The sequence below is a fragment of the Helicoverpa zea genome, chromosome 9 (assembly GCF_022581195.2).
Source record: "Helicoverpa zea isolate HzStark_Cry1AcR chromosome 9, ilHelZeax1.1, whole genome shotgun sequence".
Classification (NCBI taxonomy): Eukaryota; Metazoa; Arthropoda; class Insecta; order Lepidoptera; family Noctuidae; genus Helicoverpa; species Helicoverpa zea.
This window is the reverse complement of record NC_061460.1, coordinates 12,091,842-12,105,284: the sequence shown is the minus strand read 5'-3', so window position 1 is coordinate 12,105,284 and position 13,443 is coordinate 12,091,842. Positions and strand designations below refer to the sequence as shown.

At 32.8% G+C, this 13,443-nt stretch overlaps 1 protein-coding gene across 1 annotated transcript in view; it reads left to right on the top strand.

Moving 5' to 3' along the window:
- Positions 1-13,443, top strand: part of LOC124633198 (probable chitinase 10) — a 93,140-nt gene that overhangs the window by 58,543 nt on the left and 21,154 nt on the right. The window contains exons 3-5 of the mRNA XM_047168352.1: positions 2,145-2,347; positions 3,788-4,025; positions 7,160-7,339. Coding sequence (XP_047024308.1) covers positions 2,145-2,347; positions 3,788-4,025; positions 7,160-7,339 — 621 coding nt within the window. The remainder of the gene's footprint in view (positions 1-2,144; positions 2,348-3,787; positions 4,026-7,159; positions 7,340-13,443) is intronic.

Genomic DNA, 13,443 nt, shown 5'->3' with positions numbered 1-13,443 from the left:
AAAAAATAAGCCTATATAATATTCTGATAAATAAGCTATATTAGTGACTAGTGTCTTCAGAATCTATTTAGTAGTTTTTACAAGAAAGTGGAACAAACATACAAATCCACATGCATACATGCACTGGTTGGTGAGAGGCTGCAAAATTTGAAAGAGCTCTAATGAGGTCAAAACATTTTAAAATATCAACATCACTCACAAAACCTAAAGTAAAACAAATGAAAACTCCGTAATGATACAAAATATACTCTTCATATGTCCCTGGACAAAGCTAGTACCAAAAAACAAACGCCCTGGCTAAACTCATATACATTAAAACACTTTCTTTTGTAGAGGAAAAACATTTACACCTTCACTGAAAATTCAACCTTAACTATTCAGAGCTAAGGTCGGGTTTTGAAGTGAGATTTTTTGCTATAAGTTACGCTGTGTCCCATAGGGGCGTTTGGAATTCAAAGTGTAGTGCAAGTTTATTACACGGAACATATTGAAGGAATGGCTTTGTAAAAATGTTGCTAAAACACCTACAACAAAATTGTATTTGTTTTTAAATTTTAAATAATTTGGTTTGGTTTCTATTTAAATGTAGAACAGTTGGTAGATTCAATTTTACGAGTTCAGATACAAATAGGTACCAGAGTATTATTTTGTTTAATATATTTTTACTTATTGTTTGCTGCAGCTTCATTCGTGTCTGTGTGTTATTTCTATGTAGGTATAAGTTGATTTTCATCAAAAGCCTTTCAGTGTTTTGTCTTTGCGTTTCGGGACCACAGTTTCTATCGAACATACATCTATGAATTAATCATTTTGGCATTTTTAACATAAGTTATCACTGTTATGAGTGAAACTAGCTCTCTTTACCTAGGTACATATACAATTGTAGGTATTATAACTTCGGGACTGTTATTCTTAGCAAAAAACTAAATTACTTCACATGAAGGTTTTACCACACCCTGTAACTGACCAATACATCACTAAGCTGACTTAACCCAACGCGGCACCTTTGATGTTTAATTTAACGGAAAAATTCGACACGGCCAGTCTTTGATGTTAAGATCGAAGCCTTTTGTAGTTTAGCGATAGTTCCTGGAAAATGTGAAGGAAAAGGTACCTTAAAAGGTGGATTTTCATGGAGAAGGCATTATTGGTATTGATGGAATAATCTTAAGATGTAGCTTGACTATTTTTATGAGAAAAAGTATTAGTGAATAACAATCATGTTCAAGATGATTTTGGAAGAGCTATAAGCGGAAATAGAGAACAGTGAAATAGAGTTTTACTGTGTGTGATCCATTGGTATCAAATTCTATTTTAAAACTAACTCACTTTTGTAACTTATTCAATACTCTATTCTTTGTTAGAAGTTGTATGTTATGTAGGTGGTAGATTTTGTAACGCCTTAAAAATATTCAAAACAGCTATTTCGTAGAAATAAATAAATGTCTTTAATTTATTACATTCTCTTCGCATTGCCAAACTATCATTTGTTTGTCTTTGTAAAAATCTTTTGCAATGGCCGATCTATTGATATCACTTTACATTTGATGTGTCACGCTTTGTTCATAAACGGGTCAGCAGAACTCTAAATGGTGCTGAAATGAGGCCTTACTCAATTAAACATGTCTTATTAGACCTTGTATTGTCTGAATTAGTCTTAGAAACAGTTAAGGGTATAGATTTCATAATAACGGTATTACCGATGACATCAAGTTGCATTAGAATGTGCCGAGTTTTCGCCTGCAAGAATACGGCGCGTCCCAAAGGATTTTTTACGTTTTGCAACTTACTAGATTACCATACAAAAATATAGTAGAATTTCAAATATATTTTAGGATACTCAATGTAATTTTATTAAAGAACTGACCAGGTAAATATTATTGTCTAAACCTCAAATATGAAAATATTGATAAAGTCCTTCTTAGATCACTAAGAAGTATTTCTACCGCAGCGATTGACGTAAATGTGACAGTGATAGAATTGTGTTTAAGAATCACTCAAGTTGAGATTTTTTTTCGGTAAATTTTTCAGAGTTGTAGCATTGCTTACTGATTCCCAAGCAACTCAAACACCAAAACTCCCAATTATTAGAGACAACAACGAAATTATCAAACCACATTCTTAAACTATCTTCTCTTCCACAGCCGTTCGCAGAAGACTCCGCAAGCCCAGCAAAGTCTCCACTTCAGTGACGTCCAGCGTGTCCAGATCTTCAGACCAGATCATATCAGCTAGTGTCAACAGGCCTAAGATACGTGGTCGGCCCAACATCGCCAGCAGAAAGTCCTCGGCGGCCATTGACAATTCTGTCAGTACTGATCATCATAAAGACAAAGATGGATATAAGGTAAGCCGTAAATTATCCAAAAGATTACTTTGTTATCCAAAAGATGTATGAATTCTATTAAAATTTTTAGTCGGAGGAGGATCTGTTTGTTCCTTCGTCTACATAAATTAAATACATTATTAGTTAGTTAAGGAACAACTCCAACACAAAATGTAATATGTTTGACCAAAATATTGAGCCATTCTTGACATTTTAATTAAAATCTTGACAGAATCTATAAGAACGTGCGTGCCATTAAAATCAGTTTAATAGAAACTGTTCTACATACTACATGCTTTCCAATTATCACCTAGCGTTTAAAAGCCAATTAAATAACGATTTAGAAAGTCGAATTTCCCTTTAATCAATTTCAATCAAATAGAACTTAATTAAAATATTGCTATCAATTTAGAAACGCTTTGTTTCCTCTTAATAGATATGACAGGAAAAGACAGCGGGCCGAAGATTGAGCCTTGTGAACACCATAGTACAATTTATTCAATTCTTCTATATGATCAACTTTTCAAATGATTTTAGACTCTATCCGCTTGTAATACATGCTCTTATGTAATTTTCCGAAACGCAAATACAATATTGTAAAAGAACAGCACAACGCGGATATGAGTGAACTTTTCGAACGTAAAAGTGAAGTTGTTAGCCTTCAAAATGGGTATTTGTCTACTTGTGGATTTTTATCCGACGTCCGTAGTCTTTATTTCCATGTAAATAAAGGCTATAATGCTTAGTTTAATATCGTTTCACATGTTTAATGTTTCGCGAATGTCTTTAAGATGGGTTTTTGAATTTTGAAATTATTTATAACTTTCAAAAGAGGACCTTATATCATACGAGGAAAGTTTATATTAGAATAGGAAGAAAGGAAGCTTTTCATGTTAAATGAGCTGGTATTTTTAAGGAGTAGACGGGAGTGGGTTATAAAACTGAGTGCCTGAACGCAAACTTGCGAAGAATAGTTTAAAAATATACGTTTTAATATTGTTTGCAAAAGGACCACTAAATCCTTGAAGATAATTGTGTGCTTTTAAAATGCATCTGATGTAGAATTCTCTAAATTGCTAGCTACAATTTATTCGCGAGTGTCTGTAAACTTTATTGTTATGTTTTAAGTCATTTGAATGCTTTTTATGAAAAGTCGCAAGTGTTACTGCCGCACACAGGATCCTGGGTCGGGCCGAAATGGCTTGGTGGATTTTAGAAACTTTTACAACGTAATACGGAATCTGGAAGTTACCGATGTAACGCCTCTTGGTTAAAGGGCTCGGGGTGATTTAATACTAGTCAGCAGTTGTCGTTATAGTCAGTGGGGAATCGAAACCGAGACCCTGCGTGTGGTTGCTGTCATTATAATTACATTAGAGAAAACCTCTGTCTCTCTGATAAGACAGAGAAGATTTTAAAACTACCTCCATCACTTTTTTAATCAACCCTCATCTCTTCTAGATTGTGTGCTACTACACCAACTGGTCCCAATACCGTACCAAGATCGGCAAGTTCACCCCCGAAGACATCCAGCCTGACCTCTGTACCCACATCATCTTCGCCTTCGGTTGGCTCAAGAAGGGCAAGCTCAGCTCCTTCGAGAGTAACGATGAGACCAAGGATGGAAAGACCGGATTGTACGACAGGATCAACGCTTTGAAGAAGGCTAACCCTAAGTTGAAGACTCTGTTGGCTATTGGTAAGTTGTTCTACTTTAAATACCTTTAGATGTTTCCCGGGGTTTTATTCAGATACTGGGAGAAAAAGTAGTTCACATGTCCTTTCTGAGGTATGAGAATAGCTATATAAAAGGTATATAAATCGCTACTGTAATTGACGTGAAAGTAATATTAGTTAGAATTTGTTTTTATGTATTCAGTCTATTCAAGATTTTTTAATTAAATTTGCACTGCATCAAAGAATAAAATGGAAGTTTTTGTAATAAACCTAATAGGAGTTTATAATGTGCAAAATAAACAATTAAAAATTCATAAACTAAATGTTATGTCACAGAAGATAAGCGAATATTAATATAAATGATGGCATTATAAGCGTGTGTCACACATTACAATAAAAAATGCATTAATTTGATTACCATGTTAAATTGAATAAATTAACAAGATGTCTCTATTACCCATGCATAATGCATTATTATGCAAATTACGAAGCTAGATGCATCAAGTTGAGACATTATTATTATTGAGGAAATAGATTTTACAATAATATTTTATCTAATGTCAAGAGTCGCAACCTATTGACACATGCAATAAAATTATTATGTAAAAGTCACACAGTTCAAAATATAAAACATTTCGTTTTATAGTTTTGACTATAAATTATACGACTTTAATTCAAAGACAAATAAATTAACTGCAGGTTAAAACTATAAACAATATTTAGTGACACATTTGGTCCAAAATAAAAGAAATAAAATATTAGAGAATCTTTTCATATTTTACGAACAACACTTTGATTGTCCATTCGAATAAATAGACGATTATAGTTCGGCCATTCAGAGAATGCGTTCCTGACACGTCGCGATTGAACTGACGACGTAACTTTGCAATGGCGTTGCAGTTACGATAAAAATATTTTTGCTGGTTGTTTACCGTTTTAACAATTGAGGAGCATTAAAACAACATTATTATATCAATAATCAATGAATGTTATAATTTTGTGCCAAACTGAGTGTCAAATAACTTGGTAAACAATATTTTTCTAAATCTATACTGCGCTATTACAAGGTTATGTCAGCGGTTTATATTTTGTAGTGCTGTGCTAAAAATAACAGGCAAGTATCGTAATCTGTTCTTATACAGTTATAATATAAAATAATACGTTTTGATTTTCTTTTTAAGAATTGGAAAATAATGGACTATAAGACTTAATTATAACGTTTATGAAATATAAAAATAAAACTATGACCAAACCGCATTTTTATACTTAGATTAAAAATGGTAACCCCAAATGGCGTTATGGGCCGCCATTTTGTGACGCTAAAACAGTCGTCCGTTGTCGTTTCGTGCGCATAGACCACGTTTTTCAAGTGTTTTCGATCTGTTTTTATTTGATTACCCGGCTTTTGTTAGACCGAGATATCAGGATTGATTCTGTTATTGATAATAATATAATTATACATGTAGGCGAAGATGATGATGAAGACACCACCTCCTCAAGCAAATCGGAGTCTGATTAATATTCTGTTCGCACATTCAATTCAATGTACTTGTAACAAAGAATAAATAAAACAATTTTATTATATGAATATTACCTTTTTTTGGTTTCCACTTAAATAACTAAAATATAAAACAAATGATTCCGCCAATTTAAAACGAAAATAATCTTAAAATAATGCGGCGGTTCATTTTGAAGGAACGGTAACGAACTCAGTGTTATGTTGTGCCCATCACTAGTCGTGACTAACTGATAGGTGTCAGGAACGCATTCTCTGAACGGCCGAAGTATAAAAATACACGAGATATCGCATTCGACAGACTGCGTTTCAAAATCGATAGTTTTAGTGATGTACAATCAAACATCGATAAAGTTCTACTGTTAATAATTAACATGCTGTGGTTTTTAGTTTCGACGGGCAGTATGTAATGTAAACTTTGACTACATGAAACTAAACTTAGTTTCATGGACCATTTTTTTTTAAATAACCATTCTTGTCCAGCAGTTAAAAAAAATATTTGAGAAATTAGAGAGTTTTTTCAAGTAGACTAATACACCATACAAATAACTCTATTATAGCTTCGTATGAAAATGTTATAACAAAAACAACAATAACGCTCACTTTCATACACACTCGACTTACATAACGATGGGTTCTATCTAACATTACATTAGCCATTCAATCGGCTAGTATAATATCTATTTGTATAAATATAATCATACAACTTTTTATTGCAACACAACTTTCTAATAAATAAAACGTTTATGGTTTGTACGTGTTATAATAACATACCAAAGTGTGGTAATATAATGGTATTTTTAATGGTTCTGTAAGTAAAGCAATAAAAAAGTGTCAGCACATTGTAATTATTTTGTTCTTTATTTATGACATAAATATGATAGAATTACTAAAATTCTCCAAACCAAAATAAAATAAAAACCATGTATTCTGAAAAGTAGGAACGCCAAAAATAATACCATTCTTTATTAAAAAAACAAGTGCAAAATAATATCGATATCGATAAAACAGCACCCTCGCACCATGACTACTCATGTGCGAACTCACCGCGCTACCTTTCCCACGGCACAAAGCGCATTCGCGCGCATTTTCACCTATTTTCACGGGAATGCCTACAAAAACATCGCCTATTTTCCTGAGACCTACGTGTCGGTTGTGAAGCAATGCATTATGAGCGCTCAAAGAAATCGACACGCCACTTTTTTGCCGTTTCACCTCACTATGCAGTTGCGAAAATTCTGCTCGTGTTAGGTCGTAATTAGTGCTGTGAATTTTAGATAACTGTGAGATAATTGTGATTGATATAATAGGTATTGAACTGATTGGTATGTCGAATGAGTAAGCTGGGTCATATTTTTTGAATTGAGGCCATATTAACGTATCTGAGGACTTTATCTAGAATTCCTTACCCATAGATAAAAAGGGGACTCTAATAATAGGAGTAAGCTACCCCCATCCGTCCGTTTGTCACCAGACTGTATGTTATGAACCATGATAGTCAAACAGTTATCACAGATTATGTATTTATGATGCCTCAAAACACACCAATTGAAATAAATATGTTTGGAGGTTTTCATATAACAAACGTAATTTTTAGCTTATTTCATAGATTTTAAAACTATTCTTCTTACCCTCTCCAGGTGGTTGGTCCTTCGGTACCCAGAAGTTCAAGGAGATGTCAGCTACCCGCTACGCACGTCAGACATTCATTTACTCCGCGATCCCGTACCTTCGTGACAGGAACTTCGACGGTCTGGATGTGGACTGGGAGTACCCCAAGGGTGGAGAGGACAAGAAGAACTACGTTCTGCTGCTGAAAGGTAAGTTTACAGTTATAAGTTTTAGAATAAACAATTATTTGTACTAGGCAACTTAAATTATTATTTCTCAAATATTGATATAACTCGGACATTTTTGATGAGTTTTATTTTTTTTTCTTAAAGTCAAGTTTTTCAATATTTTACTGAAAATACCACGGAAAACCGGAAAATATATAATAGACCGCATCTTACGCGCAGTTGAAAGCCGTCAGTTTTCAAGGAAAGATATCATTTTTTGTACTTATGTCAACTGCATCAAAAAAACGGTCAGGCCATAACAAAAAATCGTTCGTTTGGTCTAAAAAAGCTCCCCATTCTCTATTTAAACCGCAACAAGTCAGAACAGATATAAAAGCTAATCCCTCTGTCCATTTGAAAACTACAAAACCCCAAAAAACAATATCCGAAACAAACAAACATTTATTTCACATTTCAATGTAACTGAAAACCGTAGTTTTCCGGTATTTTACCGCTGTACCGGGATTCATTTTAAATGTAATCTGGCCGGGATTGCAATATCTGTGTCCGCGCTGTGGATCTTCTAAATATTGGCGAATATCGGACTGTGGTCGGCGCACTCAGGTGCCTGTTGTGTTCCATAGAGTTACGAAGGTTTAGACAAGGATTCATAAAAAACTTAACCTTTTTGGATTTTTGGAAATTAATTAAATTTTAATTTTAGTCTACATTTTAATAAATTAAAGCTTAAATATGGTAGTTATGACATTACTATCAAAATGATAAATCCGTACCCTAGATGAACGAAAAACTTTTCTATCAAAATCACACACAAATTCTGCGAAACCCCACAAAGCCTAAAGGTATCAACAAAACACTACTCTAGAGACATTTAAAGTAGGAAACACTGGTACTACTAAACCAGTTTACACGTCAGAAAGTCCCAAATTAAAGTTCGGCCATTCAGAGAATGCGTTCCTGACACGTCGCGATTGAACTGACGACGTAACTACATTCATTGATTATTGATATAATAATGTTGTTTTAATGCTCCTCAATTGTTAAAACGGTAAACAACCAGCAAAAATATTTTTATCGTAACTGCAACGCCATTGCAAAGTTACGTCGTCAGTTCAATCGCGACGTGTCAGGAACGCATTCTCTGAATGGCCGAACTATAGTTTCCAAAACTAACCCAGCGTGGGTGACGCGTAGGAAGTAAATTTAATCAATAAAACTCCAAATAAAGTTAAATCTCCGACCAAGAGCCACTTAAAACCGGTCTAAAGGTGATAGAGTGATACCAATTTGTATGAATATTTGACAAGATGGTCTAACCCATCGGGTCCCATGTGATATGGCATAATAAATAAGACGATAGTAGGGTTGACTTTCTTGAATAAAATATTTGAACTATCAATATTTTAGTTCTATGAGACGATCTTGTATTTATTATAGTATGAGAAGCTTGCATTTACAACATTGTTCTATACAAAGTTATGATAGAATTAAAATCATTTCAATTATAATTTAATTATCACAAGATTGTAAATTAAAAAGCGCATTAAATATGCATTGAAATTAAAATGTTAACACAATAATTCAAAACATATAATTTGTGAAACTAATCCGATTTCAAAATGCCATACATAATAAAAATGCCATGTCTATTTTCAGTCATAGTGCTGTACGCTATCAAAATACAATTTATCGATATATCGATAGACCGTGTCGCTACCGCCGTTCGGCTGCACCTGTCGCTGGCACCGGTAGTGTCGTTCCATAAAAATAGTTTATCGATAAAAAAATCACTTTTATGTCAAATATTTATGACTGGAAAATGTGCAGCTTAATTGACCCTTATTTTAACGATGACGGGTTTATGCAAATATTTTTATTTCTCTCCTATAATACTTATTGAAATATCTAGGTGACCTACTTGTTTTTAAATAGGCAAGCAACCATTGAAACCAATTAATGCAAACAAACATTGTAATATTAATATAGTTAAAACAATGTTTACATCGGTTACAATAAAAGCAAATCACAGTTTAACAACCCAATCAAAGATGAGACTACAAGTTTACACGAATAGAACAACCTAATAATACTAAAATGAACTTTATTGCTCTGCCAATCAATTTACTAAATAAGGTCAGAATTAAAATAAATTAACAAATCATTTGTTGTCTTACATTAAAATTCTAACATTTATGTGATTTTGTCAAGGTGAAGAAGCAAGCTATTGACTCGGATGACAAAAATACCCCTTCGATCGCTGATGCGGTAAAATATGATAATTTACAATTATAAAATGCATGAGATGATGTTAATTCTGTTTGTTAATGAGAAGCCGATGGGATGTACTTAAAATTGTTTGCCTCCTACTAAGATCGTACAGAAAGGTCAAAGTGTAAACTTAATAATGTAGATAACATCAGCAATAACTGCATATAAACACTTTAATATTATTGGAACTGGTTTGAATGAACAACACTCTGTACAATGTATAATTATTAAATCGATACTAGCATTAGCCCATTACTTAGGTGCAATTGAATAAATTAAAATATGCTATTATGTCAGCCAATTAATGTTGTAAAGTAAATGCCTAAGTAACTTTCCTGAATCAATAATGACCTTGAACTCAGAGGAATCAGTCAAATTCATTCACGGTTCATTTTAGCTCAGCAACATGAATTCTTAACCAACTAATCTCAATATTATAATGTGACCATAATTTTCCAATGTGGCTGTGAAGAAAACCTTGATAAATCGTTTATTGAAATATGAAAATTAATTAACAATAGCCGACATAGCTAGACACGGTCTATTTTTGTTATTTAACAAAATATATACTAATACTTCAATGTTTTGTTCTTCAATTTTGTAATTTACACGTATTTTTGCGTCGCGAGTGAAATAATTAAAATAATTAGATCACAAATACTTCGCAATTTCGACATCTATACAAGCGTTTGACAGCTCAATGACAATTAACAAAACTACTAAAATAGTATCTCTGCTATATTTTGTATCTCTTCTATACCTTGATTACATAATTAGCGAACCAATTTCTTAAAACTGACTATTACTTAAAAAACTCCACCACTAATTACAGTCACTCCAAAAATCATCGACCCCCAGCTTAACTATCGATAAATGATCCTTAACTTTCCCATCCCTAAAAATCTTTTGTTCCATCAAAACTCTGCGCACGTTTCGTCACATCACGACATCTTTTAGTCGTGCCCTAGTCATAACGAAGAGCTTAGAACTAAATTATCAAGCCTTGTGAAATTCTGAAGATGGACAAAAGATTGTAGGCTGCATTTGGCTACAGAAATTAGGAGCAAATTGTTGGGAGATCACGAGTAGTTATGTTTTAGAGCGCATTGTTTAAGGTTGGTGAGAAGGATGGTTATTTATGTAGTATCTTTTGCCGTACCTTCTGTAAAAGTTCTTCTAAAAAGCTGCCAAATGCAAGCTGCATTTGGCAGCTTTTTTGGTAGCTTGCATAATTTAAGTTTCTTATTATTACTTTCGTCTACACCTAAGCTTCCTATGCGTTTTAAACACGTAGATTTCTTCTATATCATATTTTTCATAATGTCCAATTTTGATTTGGACTCCTAAATTGGCGTGTTAAATGTCCCAGAGAAATTCAGGCTCAATTCACAATTACTTACCACAACTTACATCACTATTCGTAACCATTCAAAATACCCGAAATCTACCACAAATCCATTCAAATATCATTACTATGTTTCTAATCCCTCACCCTTGTAAGTGCCACATCATTACCTCGTAGAACAAAGTCTAACGCAGACTGTTCTATCAGCAATGTCGCTTAGTTTAGTTTCGACTCTTTAGATGTAGTGCGCTAGGACTCATTGAGACTTAACTCATTAGGAATGTGTGTATGGAAATAGATGGAAATGGATGGTTCCGTTAAAAGGATTAATTCTACTTGGAGTTAGAATAGTTTTTTAGAGTTTTAGTGACTTCTTTTTATAATGTAGTGTACATACCAAAAGAGAAAGAAACTTTTACAATAGACTGTCTACTTTTCACACTTACGGGTATAAAGCCTAATATATTCTGATTTATTAGCATTTTTAATTCTTAGTTTAATGAGTAATACATTTTTTGTAAAGAAATAAAAACATACTTATTCAAAAACTTACGTTTTAATAATATTAGTGTGATTTCTAAGTTTTACAACACACGAATAAACTTGTGGCCATCAAATTGATAGGTAGGTTCCTAAGTTGTGTCATATATATAAGTAGGTAATAATACAGAGCTTGAAAATATTAGGTGTTCACAAAAGGTGAAGTTTTATAATAAGAAAACTTGGCGTGAAAATCACGTGCAGATCAGAAAAAGACGAGTAGAGTAAAATGCAGTATACCTATTCATAAATGTAGTTATAAATTCACATTTCAATTTAACACGTTTTTCTTTAGTTTACGATTTACGAAAAAATATAAAACATGTGATAGTCATTTTTATTACTGTGTCAAAGGTGGCTTAAAATGTCGTATATTATTGGCTAGAATTCTCTAAGCATCTTTTTTTCTGTTTTTGATGATAGGTTACATCATTTTCTTTGTATGAAAGCAAAAAGTTGTGAATTATGTTGTTTTCTTCTTTAGTAATTTATTTTATTGATTTCCTTTTTTATATTTTTCAACAAAAACATTTCATATACACAGAAGTATTTTTTAATGTTTTTTTAGACAGACATTTTGTAGAATGTTGTAACCGCCGTTTGACCACGACATTAGGACTTTCCCATAACAGAAGTCATCTAAAAGAAAAACACAATTTCCTTAATTAATCCTTACCCATTTACCATGAGACCGACACAAAACACCATACCTCATGGCTCACTAACGAGAAACATTAACGTTCTAATTACGTCTCCATGACAAATAGTTGTGGGTAACTCACTTGTTATATGTTTTGGTTTACCCGACGAAATTAAGTTGGAGCTAGACCGTTTGTTCGATTAAATTACCGTTCGGGTAAATTGAGAAGATTAATCGAGACTTTTTCTGTAAAAAATAAAAAAGTTGATGATTAGCACCATTTTAGCGGCCTTAGATTTAAATCTTGCAGTGCAAGGCTGTTGATTTTTGACATAGGTTATAATAGATCAAAATTATATAATAATGTTATTGAGGGTCAAATTATTTAAAATAAACAAAAAGTTATTGACATAATCATGGTAATAAAAATGTCGCACATTTTGTGGTGACATTGACTATCTAGTTCAAACATATCTCTATAACCTTAGTGTAGATACGTGTTTTTGTTTTAAATTTTTATTTATATTTTTTCAAATTAATAATTTAAATTTCGCAAAAAGTGGACTAGGGTAAGCCTGTATGACATAAATGGTAATTTTGATTGCTTATAACAGCATCCAATTATTCCAAACAGAAGAAAAACCGGATAATTTTGCCAGATAAATCATTCTGTGTCTACAAATACCTTTTGGAAAAAAGTGGCAATTAATTTTGAACGTTAACAAAGTTGTGAACTAGGCATGCCAGTTGCCAGTTCAACTTTGTAGACAAACCAATAGCCTGCCTTTTGATATTTTGAAAACCATAAAATCAATTTATTCCTCCTTCATTTACCTACCTGCTTGATTTAGAGATGCAATATTTTATTTTCAGTCTCCTAAAAGAACATTGAATATGTGTGCAATATTTTATTTTGACCCCTAATAGAATTACATTTTATAGTTGTTTTACTAAAAACATAGGGGCATCGGTCAAATAAATAAAAGCAGAAAAAGTAATAGTTATTGATGGAATATTGATAAATCTGATAGTTCTTTTCTGATGCTTCTTTTTTGAAGACTGTAGTTAAGGACTGTGAATCTAAATGCATCTACTACTATACCGTTTCAATAATAAGGCTTTTGTACCTATTTCTAGCTACCTCTATAGGTACTGTAATAGGTAGTCGAGACTCTGAGAGTCTGAGTCACCACGAACAACAAACCTGAACAAAAGTCAACCATATTTCTCTTGTCTAAAATCTAGATGACTCACTACTAGTCTACCTATAAATATAATTAATAAAGGCGCCAACAGAACTATCAAATCAAAGTCAAACACATAAAACGTTCC